This window comes from Salvelinus fontinalis, chromosome 35 (assembly GCF_029448725.1).
Source record: "Salvelinus fontinalis isolate EN_2023a chromosome 35, ASM2944872v1, whole genome shotgun sequence".
Classification (NCBI taxonomy): Eukaryota; Metazoa; Chordata; class Actinopteri; order Salmoniformes; family Salmonidae; genus Salvelinus; species Salvelinus fontinalis.
In genome coordinates, this window is record NC_074699.1 from 14,172,294 (window position 1) to 14,192,188 (window position 19,895).

At 42.1% G+C, this 19,895-nt stretch overlaps 1 protein-coding gene across 6 annotated transcripts in view; it reads left to right on the top strand.

Moving 5' to 3' along the window:
• The first annotated feature begins 7,327 nt into the window (after positions 1 to 7,327).
• Positions 7,328 to 19,895, top strand: part of LOC129834352 (probable C-mannosyltransferase DPY19L3) — a 41,672-nt gene continuing 29,104 nt past the window's right edge. Inside the window, exons 1-2 of one of the 6 annotated variants that reach the window (XM_055899256.1) lie at positions 7,328 to 7,466; positions 8,624 to 8,744. In XM_055899256.1, the coding sequence (XP_055755231.1) occupies positions 8,633 to 8,744 (112 nt within the window). In that variant the 5' untranslated portion in view covers positions 7,328 to 7,466; positions 8,624 to 8,632. Of the gene's footprint in view, positions 7,467 to 7,489; positions 7,619 to 7,777; positions 7,862 to 8,623; positions 8,745 to 16,379; positions 16,934 to 19,895 lie in introns of those variants that run through there. The other 5 variants (XM_055899255.1, XM_055899259.1, XM_055899258.1 and 2 more) reach the window with 5 other exon arrangements.

The following is a 19,895-nucleotide window of genomic DNA, read 5'->3' on the forward strand; positions in this document are numbered from 1 at the left end:
ACGGTTGACTTTGACAACCTTGTTTGTAAACATTCTAATGAAATCAAACTTTTATTTTTTGAAAAATGTTCTTAGTGAAATTGTCATTTTTTTACCTTTATGCATTTTTTGTTAATTGTTACTAAACTTCAAAAAATGTGTTTATATGATCATATGCACAGTGTACAAAATATTAGGAACACCTTCCTAATATTAAGCTGCACCAATTTTTGTCCTCAGAACACCCTCAATTTGTCGGGGCATGGACTCTACAAAGTGTCAAACGAGTTCCACAGGGATGCTGGCCCATGTTGACTCCAATGCTTCCCACGGTTGTCAAGTTGGTTGGATGTCCTTTGGAAACCAAGTGTGAAAAACCCAGCAGTGTTGCAGTTCTTGACACTCAAACCGGTGCACCTGGCACCTACTACCATGTCCCGTTCAAAGGCACTTACATCTTTTGTCTTGTCCATTTACCCTCTGAATGGCACATTATACACAAACCATGTCTCAACTGTCTCGAGGGTTAAACATAAATTCTTTAACCTGTCTCCTCCCCTTCGTCTACACTGATTTGAAGTGGATTTAACAAGTGACATCAATACGGGATCATAGCATACCCCTGATCAGTCTGTCATGGCTTAGACCCTATTTTACATCGTCAGAGGTGTTTGTTTTGCCCCCACCTTCGTTTTAGACACAGCATGCTCTTGAATACAGGGTGGGTGTCATGTTCTGCATGATGAATACTAAAATGTGAGCACAAAAATGTTACCTTTCAAATGATATCACAAAGATGGTTGGAGGTCCAAACGTCAGATAATGTTGACTTGAGTGAGAATATCAATTGTTTAAATTATACTGTCACTCTTCCTTAGGAAACCTATTGACATAATGGAAATATAGATCATATATCAATTTCCTTTCAAGTTGACATTTGACGGTGGGTGTACCAGCAGCCATCTTTCTGGTACTAATTGGAAGTTTATATTTCAATTTTAATTTCAACAGTACCTGCTAAATTGGAGTGGTCTGAAGGAATATGTCCAATCAATTGAATTTACCACAGGTGGACTCCAAGTTGTAGAAACATCTCAGAGATGCTCAATGGAAACAATGGGTAAGTGCTATGACCAAGAAGGAGAGTGATGGAGTGCTGCATCAGATGACCTGGCCTCCACAATCACTCAACGGCAACCCAATTGAGATGGTTTGGGATGAGTTGGACCGCGGAGTGAAGGAAAAGCATCCAACAAGTGCTCAGCATATGTGGGAACTCCTTCAAGACTGTTGTAAAAAGCATTCCAGGTGAAGCTGGTTGAGAGAATGCCAAGACTGCAAAGCTGTCATCAAGGCAAAGGGTGGCTACTTTGAAGAATCTCAACTATAAAATATATTTTGACTTGTTTAACACTTTTTTGGTTACTACTATGATTCCATGTGTGTTATTTCATAGTTTTGATGTCTTCACTATTATTCTACAATGTTGAACATAGAAAAAATAAAGAAAAACCCTTGTAAGAGTAGGTGTGTCAAAACTTTTGATTGGTATAGTATATATATTTAAAAAAAACAGAAGTCATGTTTTTGACTGCACTGGGCCTTCAAAAAACGTTTTTTCATTAAATTATAAAATAGTTTGACAACCTTGTTTGTAAGTTTTCCAATGATATCAAACTCAACTGTTTATATTTTTCAGTAATGAAGACATGGATGTGTCATGGTAGGGTGGGGTATGCAAATGGGTCAACTTTGAGCACCTTTAATCCTGAATGTTTTGTTATTCAGGTCCAACATGTCACTTTCTGACCACTTCTACCATGGGCAAACATGTATGGAAGGTTTCATTCATCACTGGACCTCCTGCCTTAAAGTGGGAATTGCATTTTTGTACTTTTAAATTAATGACATGTACCCATTGATTCTTAAAGAATATACACTATACATGCAAAAGTATGTGGATACCCCTTCAAATGGGTGGTTTTTGGCTATTTCATCCACACCCATTGCTGACAGGTGTATAAAATTGAGCACACAGCCATGCAATATCCATAGACAAACATTGACAGTAGAATAGCCTTACTGAAGAGGTGAGTGACTTTCAATGTGGCACCGTCATAGGATGCTACCTTTCCCACAAGTCAGTGTGTCAAATTTCTACCCTGCTAGAGCTGCCCTGATCAACTGTAAGTGCTGTTATTGTGAAGTAGAAACGTCTAGGAGCCACAACGGCTCAGCCGCGAAGTGGTAGGCCACAAAGAAGGGAACTGCCATTGGACTCTGGAGCAGTGGAAACGCGTTCTCTGGAGTGAGGAATCACGCTTCACCATCTGGCAGTCCAACGGACGAATCTGGGTATGGCGGATTCCAGAAGAGCGCTACCTGCCCCAATGCCTAGTGCCAACTGTACAGTTTGGTGGAGGAGGAATAATGGTCTGCATCTGTTTTTCATGTTTCGGGATGGGCCCTTAGTTCCAGTGAAGGGAAATCTTAAAGCTACAGCTTACACTGACATTCTAGATGATTATGTGCTTCCAAATTTGTTTCAACAGTTTGGGGAAGACCCTTTTCTGTTTTAGCATGTCAATGCCCCCATGCACAAAGGAAGGTCAATACAGAAATGGTTTGTCGAGATCGGTGTGGAATAACTTGAATGGCCTGCACAGAGTCCTGACCTCAACTCCATCGAACACATTTGTCATGAATTGGAATGCCGACTGCGAGCCAGGCCTAATCGCCCAACATCAGTGCCCGACCTCCCTAATGCTCTTGTGGCTGAATGGAAGCAAGTCCCCGCAGCAATGTTCCAACATCTAGTGGAAAGCCTTCCCAGAATAGTGGAGGCTGTTGTAGCAGCAAAAGGAGAACCAACTCCATATTAATGCCCATGATTTTGTAATCAGATGTTCAACGATCAGGTGGCCACATACTTTTGGTCATGTAGTGTAACTTGTAAATACCTCATGAGCTTAGTTCAACTGTCCTACCCCATCAGAACCCAAAATATAATCTTGTAACAATGTAATTGTAAACAAACACTGCATTGCCTCAAAACATGGTTGAAACTATACTTTTGATACAATGGATTGTCAGTCTTTGCCTCCATACCACTGAATTTGAGAGTGGCTTCATTTCTCCAGCCCCATTCCTCAGCGTTTTACCAAAACAGGGGCAGGGTGTCGCATTGTTATTGTTTCTACTGCAGACTGTCTTTTTAAATTCTACCACAGAAGCTACATGTTAGATAAGCACATCCATCCACATGGGTGTTCCCCATCTCATAGTGGTAACAATAGTTTTGCACTACAGAGGGAAGAAGCAAGCTGACTGTATTGCAAGGTGCTACCAGTGTTATTTTCAGGTTCACATTTAGGCTAATTCAATCCTAGGCTCACAGACAGTGTGGGGGTATCCAGACAATATTAAACTGTAGATGAGCATAGCAAATTGATCTGGAATTGAACTCAATATGGTAAGGGAAGCTTTCTTTTCATATGGTTGTGCTTCTCCCCTCTAAAGTGCTGTAACCCCGGGCTGCTAGTGTAGTGATAAGCAGAGGATGGATTCTCCTCATTTGGAATCAGAATGTCTGCTTTTATAATCCCTTCATTTTACATGAAACCCTGACCACCTCTCAGAGCAGCTAAGAAAAATAATTTCACCAACTCACTCGTTTACAAGATCAAGCTTTTACCTAAACCTTTAATGGGCCCCGTGAAAGTGGAGATCAAGACAAAATTGAAAAAAATTAAGAAAAGAAAGACTCTGGATTCACACTCAATTCAAGTGACTTTTAGGCCTTTACAGTTTAGGTCCCAAATTGCCAAGCTCTAAAACCTCTCTTTTGTGTTCAAGTAAGTAAAAAGAAGAAATCACAGAGAATGTTCTATCCCATGGCTTAAGCATTCCAATAGGGTCTTCTGGGAAAGATGAAGGTTTAACTTTTATAGGCCAAGGCCTTTCACTCGCAGTCTTACTTTTTGAACTTGCCAGAGATGGCATGAGTGAGTTGGGGAATTGAGAGAAGATGGAGCAAGGGAGAGAGTGCGCAACCTACTTTTCCTTTGTGCTTATCAAGAAAGAAACCAAGACAAACAAGCACCTTCCATGAAAAAAAGGATAGCCATTAAACATTTACGCCTTTCTTCCCCCATAATCCTGTGCTCCTACAAGCGGCAAGCCAATTTATTTTCTTAAATCTCTTTGATAATCTTCAGCCCTTTCATGTCAGCAGCTGCACTTTCTATTTTTTCCATCTGGATGCCCATAGATTTCTCTCTTGTCCTCTACAATGTCTGATATCTCAAAGAAATTCTATGGGGTCTCCATACAATGTAATGATTCAATTTGGACTTGTTAACTCCCCATCTTGGAGTGACATAACTTGATCTTTAAAAATGTATATTTACATTTACATTTTACATTTAAGTCATTTAGCAGACGCTCTTATCCAGAGCGACTTACAAATTGGTGCATTCACCTTATGATATCCAGTGGAACAACCACTTTACAATAGTGCATCTAACTCTTTTAAGCGGGGGGGGGGGGGGGGGGGGGGGGGGGGTTAGAAGGATTACTTTATCCTATCCTAGGTATTCCTTCAGTCATGGGTTGAGAGGAACCGAAGTCAGGCCAGAAAACATGGGATATACAGTGGTTCCCCCAGACTGAAGTTAGACCAGGATTTCTGGCCTAAATCTGAAGGTCGTTGGTTAACCTGGTCTACCTCATCTGAAGGTCGTTGGATAACCTGGTCTACCTCATCTATATGTCACAATAAATTATGGAGTGGTCATTATTTCAGATCGATGTAGTGAATATTGGGTAATGTAAGTATGAGATGTATTCTAATGGGGACTTTCAGATTAAAATAACAACCAGGTCAAAGAATAGGCTATGCGCTGTCCTGGGGTTTATGCATAATTCATTTCCACCAATGGGGATGTATTCATTTTAAGGATAATAAAGATGACATGCAATTGAATTAACTATTTTCATAAGGAACTGGTACAGTATTTAATAATAACTACCCAACAATATACAATACACAAAATATATCAATATCAAACCGAAAAACTTGCCCTTTGCAACCAACAAATCAATGTATAAAAAATGTGTGACAAAGTGTGTGTGTGTACGTGTGTATGTTCTCTGCATAATTCTGACATTTAAAGCACCTAAAATAAAAACACATGCTCTCCCTGTAAAAATAAATAATTCAATAATATAATATTAGGGATTCGTTGCACTATTCATAAATAATTAGTATCAGCATATGCCTCACAACCATAAGCATACATTTATTTGCTACTATTATCATCACCTGTTATCTGTACAATATTTACACATACCATACAAGTCTAAATGTTTGGACACACCTACTCATTCTAGGGTTTTTCTTTATTTTTTACTATTTTCTACATTGTAGAATATTAGTGAAGATGTCAACAATATGAAATAACACATACGGAATCATGTAGAAACCAAAAAAGTGTTAAACATATCAACATTTGAGATTCTTCAAAGTAGCCACCTTTTGCCTTGATGACAGCTTTGCACACTCTATGCAATCACTCAACCAGTTTCATGAAGTAGTCACCTGGAATGCATTTCAATAAACAGGTGAGCCTTGTTAAAAGTTAATTTGTGGAATTTCTTTCCTTCTTAATGCGTTTGAGCCAATCAGTTATGTTGTGACAAGGTAGGGTTGGTATACAGAAGATAGCCCTATTTGGTAAAAGACCAAGTCAATTTTATGGCAAGAACAGCTCAAATAAGCAAAGGGAAACGACAGTCCATCATTACTTTAAGGCATGAAGGTCAGTCAATACAGAACATTTCAATAATTTTGAGTGTGTAGTTGTAAAAACCATGTGCTTGTCACGTTCCTGACCTATTTCTGTTAGTTTGTTGTATGTGTTAGTTGGTCAGGACGTGAGTTTGGGTGGGCATTCTATGTTTTCTGTTTCTATGTTGGTTTAAGGGTTGCCTGGTATGGCTCTTAATTAGAGGCAGGTGTTTGGCGTTCCTCTAATTGAGAGTCATATTTAGGTAGGTTGTTTCACAGTGTTCGTTGTGGGTGGTTGTCTCCTGTGTCAGTGTTTGTCACACCATACGGGACTGTTCGGTTTGTTTTTTTACATCGTCATTTTGTGTAGTCTATTTTCCCTGTTCGTGCATTCTTCGTGTTTAATGTAAGTTCGTCGTCCAGGTCTGTCTACTCCGTTTTGTTGTTTTGTTAGTTATAGTGAAGTTCGTGTTTTTTCCGTCTTGTTAATTAAAATTATGTGTTCACAACCCGCTGCGCCTTGGTTCCATCACTACTCCTCCTTTTCGGTTGAAGAGTGCTGTGATGTTACAGTTACAGTGCTATGATGAAACTGGCTCTCATGAGGAATCAAGCCTTTATGGTCGAATTGCTGCAAAGAAACAACTACTAGAGGTTTCACCAATAATAAGAAGAGACTTGCTTGGACCAAGAAACATGAGCAATGGACATTAGACCTGTGGAAATCTGTCCTTTGGTCTGATGAGTCCAAATGTGAGATTTTTGGTTGCAACCACCGTTTCTTTGTGAGATGCAGAGTAGGTGAACAGATGATCTCCACATGTGTGGTTCCCACCGTGAAGCATGGAGGAGGGGGTGTGGGGGTGCTTAGCTGGTGACACTGTCTGTGATTTATTTAGAATTCAAGGCACACTTAATCAGAATGGCTACCAGAGCATTCTGCAGCGATACACTATCCCATCTGATTTGCACTTAGTGTGACTATCAATTGTTTTTCAACAGGGCAATGACCCAACACACCTTCCGGGCGTATAAGGGCTATTTGACCAAGAAGGAGAGTGGAGTACTGCATCAGATGACCTGGCCTTCACAATCACCCGACCTAAACCCAATCGAGATTGTTTGGGATGAGTTGGAACGCCGAGTGAAGGAAAAGCAGCCAACAAGTCCTCAGCATATGTGGGAACTCCTTCAAGACTGTTGAAAAAGCATTCCAGTTGAAGCTGGTTGAGAGAATACCAAGCGTGTGCAAAGCTGTCATCAAGGCAAAGGGTGGCTAATTTGAAGAAATTCAAATATAAAATATATTTTGATTTGTTTAGTGGTGGTGGTACTTAGGCTACATTCTGGATGTAAGATGTATACAAACTGTTTACAACTGTGTGAGTTGCTGTCTTTTTTAATTGATGTTGACATTCAGGTTAATAATGTGCTATTGTGTGTTCTGTGTATCGATTTTTGTAGGACCAGAATTATACATATTTATTTATTCATGTATACATAAAAAAGTAGCAGTTTGTCGTCTCTGCATATTAACCAAATACCCCCCTTTGTTTCAAGTTTCTCTCGTTGTTTCAAGCCAGTATTCGACTAAACTAGAGACTCTACGCATGTATCGAGTGTCCGTGGGAGGGAGAGAGTAGAAACCTTTGGACATCCGATAAGGGATTGCAAGCACTGTCGAGGGTGAGGCTAAAATGTATGAACACGTGTAATCAAATCCTTTTTGTTGCTATCAAAAGCGAAAATCATTATCGAGCGAGCATGAAACCGATGCTGATGCTGTCCATTCGAAGAGACCGAGATTAGCGAGTGATGGGATCTGATATTTCATTACATTCTAGCAGCGGCGTGAGTAGGAAATGCCGCTGCAACCCAGGCCTGTGTGAATGAATGAAAACAGCGAATGAATGAAAAGCATGAGACAATTGTGTAGTTTGTTTTGCGGATTTTCATGGGTTACCACAATTTTTTTTGTGTTTAGTTGTTTTTCTTTTTGCAAAATTGTAACGGTAGCATAGGATGATGGAGACGCGACACACTATCGATAGATGACATCGGGGGACACGTTGAATTTGCAGTCCGACCCATGGGGTAACGGTGTAAACATTGTTTGCTGTTCAAATTAAGTCAATAGTACCTATACAATGACACATGATAAATATGAGAGATGCTTTGCATTATACATTATGATTCCATAGCCTATATAGGATGGGATATCATTGGACAATAGCCTACTGAAGGAGGCAATGAGCCACATTCAGTCTCGCAGCATCACACTTTGATGTTGTTTTAACTGGTCTTTTTTTACAATTGTGTTTGAATGGATGGTTCCCTCTTCGCATGTTAGGCATTTAAATGTACGTTATGCTCTCTCTCTCTCTGTGTGTGGTGTAAATGTACATTCACTTACTATGTACCTATGTTTGTCCTCTTGTTGTGTGCCTTTCTTTGTTTGCTGAAATCCATACTTTTTAATAAAATGTTAATCAAATACAACTGAGTTGAGTGTCAATTCGCAGGTCTATCTTAGAGCAACAGCAATGAGGAAACCGTCTGATTGTATTTGATTAACGTTTTATTAAAAAGTATGGATTTCAGCAAACAAAGGCATTCAACAACAGGATAAACATAGGTAAGGGTTTAAGAATTAAACATGTTTATGTATCAGCGCATAGCAATTAGAGAATCGAAGGAGTCAGATATATATATATATATATATATATATATATATATATATATATTTTTTTTTTTAATCTAGTCTGGTCTCAACTCCGTGGAGGAGTTCAGGTACTTGGCTGTGTGTGTACGTCCCTATCTTGTGTGAAAGACTAATAGCTGCCCCTCCTTTTTCAGTGAGCCACCATGACTGCCCTTAGGCAGAGGAAGGGCAGCAAAGGAAGTAAGGAGCCTGGTCCAGAAGTCCTGAACCAGAGGTTCAACCCTTCAGCAGAGCCTTTAGAGAGGTCTTCAGATGGTTAGTGTCATGCTCAGTGTTTACATTTTGCTGATGGAGCCATCCAACCGGTACCTTTTGCGTGTCTCCACCCATTTGAATGTTGTCAAGGAGGGTGGTCACATGTGTTGCGAAGCAGAGGTTCACTGGTTTGAGACCAGTATGGGGCAGTCAGACAGTGGAGGAAGCTAAGCTGTTAGCAGCACAACGATCCCAGTTACATATACACATAATATAGAAATGAGGACATGACACATTGCTTTTGTTTCTTATAACCCATACATAACTTTATTGCTGAAATACTATCTTGCCATTTGTTCTCATCATTTCTTTATGTTGAATGCATGCTTCATAGCTTACATTCATAGCTTACATCAGCCAGCAGCATACCACCCTGCATACCACTGCTGGCTTGCTTCTGAAGCTAAGCAGTGTTGGTCCTGGTCAGTCCCTGGATGGGATACCAGATGCTGCTGGAAGTGGTGTTGGAGGGCCAGTAGGAGGCACTCTTTCCTCTGGTCTAAAAATATCCCAATGCCCCAGGGCAGTGATTGGGGACACTGCCCTGTGTAGGGTGCCGTCTTTCGGATGGGACGCTAAATGGGTGTCCTGACTCTCTGAGGTCATTAAAGATCCCATGGCACTTATCGTAAGAGTAGGGGTGTTAACCCCGGTGTCCTGGCTAAATTCCCAATCTGGCCCTCAAACCATCATGGTCACCTAATAATCCCCAGTTTACAATTGGCTCATTCATCCCCCTCCTCTCCCCTGTAACTATTCCCCAGGTCGTTGCTGCAAATGAGAACGTGTTCTCAGTCAACTTACCTGGTAAAATAACGATAAAATAAAAAAAACATTGTAACAGTCACTGGTATAATTTAACTTCATCTAACTTTAATTTAACCGTGATTATCAACAAACAGTAAAAGTTCTAATATAATGTCTTGTTTACCGCCGTGTCGCTGTAGTTACGAGCACCATGTCTGCACAGCATGGATGCCGGCCGTGTTCTGGTAAAGGTCAAAGCGGAATTCCAAAACTGAAGTATGGTTCCAGAGAGGCATTGGGAAATGTTAACCCTCTATTCACCGCGGGGGAACTCTTTTCCCTTGACGTGTTAAAATAGCAATAGCAGAGCCTCCCGGGTGGCGCAGTGGTCTAGGGCACTGCGTCGCAGTGCTAACTGCGCCACCAGAGTCTCTGGGTTCGCGCCCAGGCTCTGTCGCAGCCGGCCGCGACCGGGAGGTCCGTGGGGCGACGCACAATTGGCATAGCGTCGTCCGGGGTAGGGGGGGTTTGGCCGGTAGGGATATCCTTGTCTCATCGCGCTCCAGCGACTCCTGTGGCGGGCCGGGCGCAGTGCGCGCCAACCAAGGGGGCCAGGTACACGGTGTTTCCTCCGACACATTGGTGCGGCTGGCTTCCGGGTTGGAGGCGCGCTGTGTTAAGAAGCAGTACGGCTGGTTGGGTTTTGCTTCGGAGGACGCATGGCTTTCGACCTTCGTCTCTCCCGAGCCCGTACGGGAGTTGTAGCGATGAGACAAGGTAGTAATTACTAGCGATTGGATACCACGAAAATTGGGGAGAAAATGGGATAAAAAATAAAAAATAAAAAATAAATAGCAATAGCAAAGCACCTTTCATTCATTGATTTTAATGCTAAAATAACTATTTAAAATCTGATCAATACGTTTTAAACTTTAGCACATGACGATGTGTATTTAAAATGAATGTTTTGCGAACCTCCCTTCAGGTAGAGAATGGCACTGGCTACTCCCCATATATTCTCTCTGTCCCTTGTCAGTTAAGCTATGTACGTTCTGTTCCTGCACCTTAGATCTGCTGTTTTCTTTTTTTAAGTTGAGACTTTCGAACAGTTGAGACTTAATTTATCCGGTTGTCTATTTTAAAGCACTTTGGTTTATTTTCTCTAGTCATCATTTGTATTTAGCAAATTAGAAAAATAAAACCCTTACGTTGTTTGCACCCTATCTCAGTGTCTCTCGTTGCCTCCTTGGTCATCCCTAACATGGTGGCAGTGGTGGAACGACCAGTAGAAGGCACTGACTACAGGTAGTTTAGCTTAGATACATTGTTTCTCTTTTTGTTTTGGATAAAACAAGAGAACTAAACCATGGGACCGAAAAGGGACAAACCAGGACCGGCACCTTCTCTCCATGTGGAAGGTGTGGCCAAAGACGGAGGTGAATGAGGAGAGCCCATACCAGACAATCCAGGTGGGACCTCATTGGAGGAGTTGACCCTCCTGTTCAGGTGTGCGACATCAGGCTGAAACGGGAGGCCGATCGACAGGCGCAAAGGTGGAAAGCAATGCAGCACCAATTCAGGCTTCTGCAGCTGGAGGAATAGAGCAGGATGACCCCTGTCCCTGACCAGACACTAGGTGGCTCTTCTGAGGTCGATGGCAGGGACACTGACCTAGGATCTGCAGGCTCCCTCCCTGGTGGCCCTCTGGGCCCTGATGACCTTAAACCCGATCAGACTGACCAGTGTCCTTCCCCATCTCACCCAAGTCCACGTACAGGTCCGTATCGGGTCCAAGAGTCCAGGTTAAAGCAGTTAAATGACAATGATGGCATTATCTAACCACTTTCGAGAGATTTACAATACTATGTCGGTGGACAAAAGCAGACAGGGCAATCAGATTGATCACATTGCTTACTGGTAAGGCTAGGAGTGCTTATGTTCACATGGACATTACTGAGTCACTAGTCAATGCTAAAGTTAAAGAAGGCTGTCCTAGCATAGTACAGTATCAACCCAGAGACCTACAGACAGCTTTTCCGCTCCCTGGAGGTAGAGGCAGAGGAGACATCCAAGGAGCTCTATGTCCTTTTGAAGGACTTTAATGGGTGCCGCCCACTAACAAGACTGACGCAAGTAGGAAAGACTATTATCCTTGAACAGCACCTCCGCATGCTGGAGCTGTATGCGTGGACCAGGGAGCATGACACGGCAACCACTGCTGAATCTGCAGCCCATGCTGACACCTTTGTGGTCGCCCGATGCCGAGACCAACCCTGGAGTTATGCCAAGTGGCAAGCAGCCAAAGAACTTCCAGAACCTAAAGACTACTCCAGCCATAGGCAAGCCTATCACTCCTGGGGATAGTCATTTTAGTCAAGGCCCTATCTCTAGGCCCCCAGGCAGAGCTCCCATGTGTTACCAGTGTGGTCAGGAAGGTCATACTAAGCCCTTGTGCCCCAGGAACAATGCCAAAGCAGCCCACGTGTGTTGTGCCAAGGCCAAAGGTCATTGAGCAGGGTGAGAATCGCCCTTTGCAGGACATTGCTGTTTCACTCAATGTCCAGGCTGTCAGGGCACTGGTAGACACCGGCAGAATGCAGACTGGTGCAAAATAGGTTGGGTTCCTACCCACATGTGGGACCAAGACTCTAAAGTTGCTATCCGGTATGTCCATGGTGACAAGAAACATTATCCCACAGCAGAGGTCTACTTGAAAGTGCAGGGGCAGTCTTATCTCCTCTTATCTTCCTTTTCAATAAAATATATTGATGTTAGTTTGGATTAGGTTCCGCCTGTTTGGAAATGTCAATGTTAAATTGTCAATACATTGCCCATTCCTTGATTGCGCATGAATGACCTTTTACCCCATGACACAACACATCTGTTTGGTGAGCAGACTTACTGTAGTGTTTTTCCCTGTAACTTGTTTTTTTAATGTTGCTACATCCATTTTGGGATTTATAATAATTATTATTATGCTAGTCGGGCGTTATGAATGCCTCATGAGTTTAGTTCAACTGCCGTACCCCGTCATAACCCAATATATATATTTTTTTAATGTGATACAGTGAATATGAACAAACACTATATAACCTCAAAACATGGTTAAAACTTTCATGTTGATATCATGGATGGTCAGTCCTTGCATCCATAACTTTGAGAGTGGTTACATTTTTCCAGCTCCATCCATCAGCTTTTTACTGAAACAGGCATTTTTCTGTTAAAAATGGCATCTGAAAGCAAAAGTAGTTTATTCAATATTAGATTATTATGTTGAACCAGAGCTATACAGTTGAAGTCGGAAGTTTACATACACTTAGGTTGACGTCATTAAAACTAGTTTTTCAACCACTCCACAAATTCTTTGTTAACAAACTATAGTTTTGGCAAGTCGGTTAGGACATCTACTTTGTGCATGACACAAATAATATTTCCAACAATTGTTTACAGACAGATTATTTAACTTATAATTCACTTTATCACAATTCTAGTGGGTCAGAAATTTACATACACTAAGTCGACTGTGCCTATAAACAACTTGGAAAATTCCAGAAAATGATGTCATGGCTTTAGAAGCTTCTGATAGGCTAATTGACATCATTTGAGTCAATTGGAGGTGTACCTGTGGATGTATTTCAAGGCCTACCTTCAAACTCAATGCCTCTTTGCTTGACATCATAGGAAAATCAAAAGAAATCAGCCAAGACCTCAGAAAAAGATTGTAGACCTCCACACGTCTGGTTCATCCTTGGGAGCAATTTCCAAATGCCTGAAGGTACCACGTTCATCTGTACAAATAACAGTATGCAAGTATAAACACCATGGGACCATGCAGCCGTCATACCGCTCAGGAAGGAGACGCGTTCTGTCTTCTAGAGATGAAAGTACTTTGGTGTGAAAAGTGCAAATCAATCCCAGAACAACAGCAAAGGACCTTGTGAAGATGCTGGAGGAAACAGGTACAAATGTATCTATATCCACAGTAAAACAAGTCCTATAACGACATAACCTGAAAGGCCGCTCAGCAAGGAAGAAGCCACTGCTACAAAACTGCCATAAAAAACCCAGACTACGGTTTGCAACTGCACATGGGGACAAAGATCTTACTTTTTGGAGAAATGTCCTCTGGTCTGATGAAACAAAAATAGAACTGACCATCGTTATGTTTGAAGGAAAAAGGAGGAGGCTTGCAAGCTGAAGAACACCATTCCAACCATGAAGCACGGGGGTGGCAGCATCATGTTGTGGTGGTGCTTTCCTGCAGGAGGGACTGGTACACTTCACAAAATAGATGGCATCATGAGGCAGGACAATTATGTGGATATATTGAAGCAACATCTCAAGACATCAGTCAGGAAGTTAAAGCTTGGTCGCAAATGGGTCTTCCAAATGGACAATGACACCAAGCATACTTACAAAGTTGTGGCAAAATGGCTTAAGGACAACAAAGTCAAGGTATTGGAGTGGCCATCACAAAGCCCTGACCTCAATTCTATAGAAAATTTGTGGGCAGAACTGAAAAAGCGTGTGCGAGCAAGGAAGCCTACACACCTGACTCAGTTACACCAGCACTGTCAGGAGGAATGGGCCAAAATTCACCCAACTTATTGTGGGAAGCTTGTATGGCTACCTGAAACGTTTGACCCAAGTTTAACAATTTAAAGGCAACGCTACCAAATTCTAATTGAGTGTAATGTGAACTTCTGACCCACTGGGAATGTGTTGAACAAAATAAAAGCTGAAATAAATAATTCTCTCTACTATTATTCTGACATTTCACATTCTTAAAATAAAGTGGTGATCCTAACTGACCTAAGAAAGGGAATTTTTACTCGGATTAAATGTCAGGAATTGTGAAAAACTGAGTTTAAATGTATTTAGCTACGGTGTATGTAAACTTCCGACTTCAACTGTATACAGTAGGGATGCACGATATATCGGTGAGCATATCAGAAATGGCAGATGTTAGCTAAAAATGCCAACATCGGCATTGGCCCGATGTCTAGTTTAACGGCAATGTACAAAACCGAAGTCAAAGCTGACGTGCATACCTGTATAACATAGGTAGATGACGTAAAAAATACAGCGCTACACAGAACAAAAGCAGAAAAATACTAAGCGCACACTTCCAACAACTAAACAAGTTCAAGTCCAGCAGTCATTTGAAATAGTAAGAACATTTCAGCGAAACAACTCAAAGGTGAAATCCATTAACGCCAAGATAATGGAATTCATTGCCCTTGACAATCAACCGTTCTCTGTCGTGGATGATGTTGGCTTTTGCCGACTGGTCGAGCACCGGTACACACTACCAAGTGGGTGCTATTTTTCAGATGTTGCCCTACCGGAGTTCCACAGTATTGTTGAAGCACATCCATGAGCTACTTGCTATGGGCGTCACTGCTATTAGCTTCATGACTGACATTTGGACCAGCGATGTCAGCCCCATGAGCATGCTGAGTCTGACAGCACAGTGAGTTGACGAGGATTTCGTACTGAGGACAGCCGTATTGCATGCTCAAGAATGTGCTAGTTCTCATACCGCTGCTGCCATTTCAATGGCATTTGAGAACATGTCTGAAACATGAACACACTCCTAGCACCATTCAAACAACTGACTCGAGAAATAAGCTCATCAACTGCATCTGCAGCAGACGTGATACCCTCTGTCATGGCATTGAAACGCCTGCTCAACAAAACTGCCGACAGACCGTGGGGTTAAATCTTAGAAATGTATTTGAGCCTGTGAACAAGCTATTCATGGCATTCTCGCTAGGCCGCTTTACTGTGTCGCTACTTCGATGCAGACAAGAAACAGGGTTTACCTGAAATGTTACATACACAGCTGGACAATATGAAAACGGACACAAGTGACAGTGCGCACTGAGGAAGAGCGGCCACGGACCGACAGAGCTGAAACCTCACTGCTTGACATGTATGATGAAATCCTGGTTGAGAATGAAACGACTGAACAAATGAACAACGAAACAGCACAGTAAGTGAAAGAAATAGGTTTTGATGATGTTTTACTGGTAATGGGGACATATGTAAATGCGAACAAAATAACTTTTTGGTCAGTGTGTGTGTGTGTGCAACCTTTTATTGGACTAGGCAAGTCAGTTAAGAACAAATTCTTATTTACAATGACTGCCTACCCCGGCCAAACCCGGACTACGCTGGACCAATTGTGCGCAGCCCTATGGGACTCCCGATCACGGCCGGATGTGATACAGCCTGGATTCGAACCAGGGTCTGTAGTGATGCCTCTTGTACTGAGATGCAGTGCCTTAGACCGCTGTGTCCGTGTGTGTGTGTGTGTGAAATATTTAACTGAACTAGAATGCTTAAAAGGCCGCATTTAAAAATATATATATCGGTTATCGTTTTTTTTTGTGCAAGGAAAATATCGGTATTGGCCCAAAAATGTATTTCCGGTGCATCTCTAATATACAGTATATAGAGGCAGTTAAGCCAATGCGGTTGAACGTTCTGAGTGCCAATTTCTCCTCCATAGCCATTGCTAAGGGATGCTTCCGCGTTGTACTGTTTACTTCTGATAGTTTTCTAAACCTATGAAGATGTCCAGTGAAAGCAGATATGCAATTTGTTGACACTACAACAGACTTGGATACATATCATCACGAATGCTAATCAATAAAAATGTATTGTGTTGTTACATCACCAACATTTCAAGAATAATGTTCTAAATGGACACTAACATGGCGGCCGTTCTAAAACCTGGCTTAACTCTATACACTGAGTATAACAAACATTCCTAGTATTGAGTCCCCCCCCCCCCCTCCTTTGCCCTCGGGAACAGCCTCAATTCGTTGGGGCATGGACTACAAGGTGTCCAATAGCGTTCCACAGGGATGCTGGCCCATATTGACTCCAATGCTTCCCACTATCATGACTGTCCACGAGAATAAAATGGCGCCGGAAGAAATGGCAGCAGTTTTACGGGCGTCCAACCAATTGTGCTATTATGTGTTTTTTTTCGCGTTGTTTAACTTATTTTGTACATAATGTTTCTGCAACCGTATCTTACGGCAAAAAAGAGCTTCTGGATATCAGCACAGCACCTCACTCACCTCAGATTAGACAAAGATTTTTTCTACAACAAGACATTCTCCAAACACCCCACAGGGCCGACATCCCCGTTATTTGCAAGAAGAAGCGACGCAGGTAAAGAGGACAAAGAGTCGAATGCCTGGTCAGGACGCAGAGAAGGCGACCGGGAAAGCTGCCGTTACCGTCAATACTACTTGCCAACTTACAATCATTGGACAATACATTAGACGAGGTACGATCACGAATATCCTGCCAACGGGACATCAAAAACTGTAATATTCTATGTTTCACGGAATCGTGGCTGAATGATGACATGGATATTCAGCTAGCGGGATACACGCTGCACCGGCAAGATAGAACAGCACACTCCGGTAAGACGGGGGGGGGCGGTCTGTGCATATTTGTAAACAACAGCTGGTGCACAAAATCCAAGGAAGCCTCTAGATTTTGCTCGCCTGAAGTAGAGTATATTGTGATAAATTGGTCCCGCACCTTATTTTAACATACACAAGGCTGCGGGGCCAGATGGATTACCAGGACGTGTGCTCCGGGCATGTGCTGACCAACTGGCAGGTGTCTTCATGGACATTTTCAACCTACTACCAAAGGCTCATATATTTATTGTCTTGCCCATTCACCCTCTGAATGACACACATACAGTGGCAAGAAAAAGTATGTGAACCCTTTAGATTTACCTGGATTTCTGCATAAATTGATCATAAAATATCTGATCTTCATCTAAGTCACAACAATAGACAAACACAGTCTGCTTAAACTAATAACACACAAACAATTTTTGTATTTTCTTCTGTTCAAGCCTTTCTATTTTTGATTTACTTTTGCCTTTTGTCCTGTTGCATCACCTAACTTCTGTTGAGCTTCAATTGGCAGACAGCCATACATTCTCCTGCAAAATCTCTTGATAAACTTGGGAATTAATTTTCCATCGACAATAGCAAGCTGTCCAGGCCCTGAGGCAGCAAAGCAGCCCAAAACCATGATGCTCCCTTCACCATAGTTTACAGTTGGAATGATGTTGGTGTGCTGTGCCTTTTTTTTTACATTTACATTACATTTACATTTAAGTCATTTAGCAGACGCTCTTATCCAGAGCGACTTACAAATTGGTGCATTCACCTAATGACATCCAGTGGAACAGCCACTTTACAATAGTGCATCTAAATCTTTTAAGGGGGGGGGGGGGCAGAAGGATTGCTTTATCCTATCCTAGGTATTCCTTGAAGAGGTGGGGTTTCAGGTGTCTCCGGAAGGTGGTGATTGACTCCGCTGTCCTGGCGTCGTGAGGGAGTTTGTTCCACCATTGGGGTGCCAGAGCAGCGAACAGTTTTGACTGGGCTGAGCTTTTTCTCCAAACATAGTGTTGTGTGTTCCTTCCAAACAACACACCTTTAGTTTCATCTGTCCACAGAATATTTAGTGCTACTGGAACATTCAGGTGCTTTTTTGCAGACTTCAGACGTGCAGCAATGTTTTTTTGGACAGCAGTGGCTTCTTCCATGGTGTCCTCCTATGAACCCCATTCTTGTTTAGTGTTTTACGTATTGTAGACTCGTCAACAGAGATATTAGCATCTTCCAGAGATTTCTGTAAGTCTTTAGCTGACACACTAGAACCTCATCGAGCATGCGATGGGGCGGTAGCGTAGCCTAGTCGTGGTTAGAGCGTTGGACTAGTAACCGAAAGGTTGCAAGTTCAAATCCCCGAGCTGACAAGGTAAAACTCTGTCGTTCTGCCCCTGAACAAGGCAGTTAACCCACTGTTCCTAGGATGTCATTGAAAATAAGAATTTGTTCTTAACTGACTTTCCTAGTTAAATAAAGGTAAAATATAACAATTCTGAAGGAGGGCTCTTGCAGTCATCTTTGCAGGACGGCCACTCCTAAGGAGAGTAGCAACAGTGCTGAAATTTCTCCATTTATAGACAATTTGTCTTACCGTGGACTGACTTTTAGAGATACTTTTGTAACCCTTTCCAGCTTTATGGAGGGCAACAATTCTTAATCTTAGGTCCTCTGAGATCTTTTTTGTTTGAGGCATGGTTCACGTCAGGCAATGCTTGTGAATAGTAAACTCAAATTCTGTGAGTGTTTTTCATAGAGCAAGGCAGCTCTAACCAAAATCTCCAATCTCGTCTCATTGATTCAACTCCAGGTTAGTTGACTCCTGACTCCAATTAGCTTTTGGAGAAGTCATTAGCCTAGGGGTTCACATACTTTTCCCAACCTACACTGTGAATGTTTAAATGATGCATTCAATATAGACAAGAAATTAGTTTAAGCACACTGTGTTTGTCTATTGTTGTGACTTTAAAATTTGATCTGATCTTCATCTATGTCAAATATATGCAGAAATCCAGGTAATTCCAAAGGTTTCACATACTTTTTCTTGCCACTGTACAATCCATGTCTCAATTGTCTCAAGGCTTACAAATCCTTCTTTAACCTGTCTCCTCCCCTTCATCTACACTGATTTTTAAGTGGATTTAACAAATGACAACAATAAGGGATCATAGCTTTCAGCTGGATTCACCTGGTCAGTCTGTCAGGGAAAGAGCAGGTGTTTTTAATGGCTGTATACTCAGTGAATATGTCTCTGTAGCCTAATAGGCTCATGTGATTCAGTTCCTTGTGCTTAACTACAGACATTTATTTGGATGTCTCTGCTGCTTATGTTTTAGACTGCTGTCTACCTGATCTTGCTTATTGATATTACACTGAACAAAAATACGCAATATGTAAAGTGTTGGTCCCATGTTTCATGAGCTGAAATAAAATATCCCAGAAATGTTCCATTGGCACAAAAAGCTTATTTCTCTCAAATTTTGCACAATTTTTTTTTACGGCCCTGTTAGTGAGCATTTCTTCCTTGCCAAGATATGCCACACCTGTCAGGTGGATGGATTATCAAGAAGCTGATTAGACAGCATTACACAGGTGCATCTTGTGCTGGGGACAATAAAAAAACACTCTAAAATGTGCCGTTTTGTCTGTCACACAACCCAACGCCACAGATGTCTCCATGTTTTGAGGGAGCGTGCAATTGGCATGATGACTGCAGGAATGTCCCCCAGAGCTGTTGCCAGAGAATTTAATGTTAATTTCTCTACCATAAGCAGCCTCCAACGTCGTTTTAGATAATTTAGCAGAAGGTCCAACCGGCCTCACAACCGCAGACCACGTGTAACCACGCCAGCCCAGGACCTCCACGTCTGGGTTCTTCACCAGCGGGATTGTCAGAGACCAGCCACAACCAAAGAATTTTGGCACAAACTGTCAGAAACCATCTCAGGGAAGCTCATCTGTGTGCTGGTCG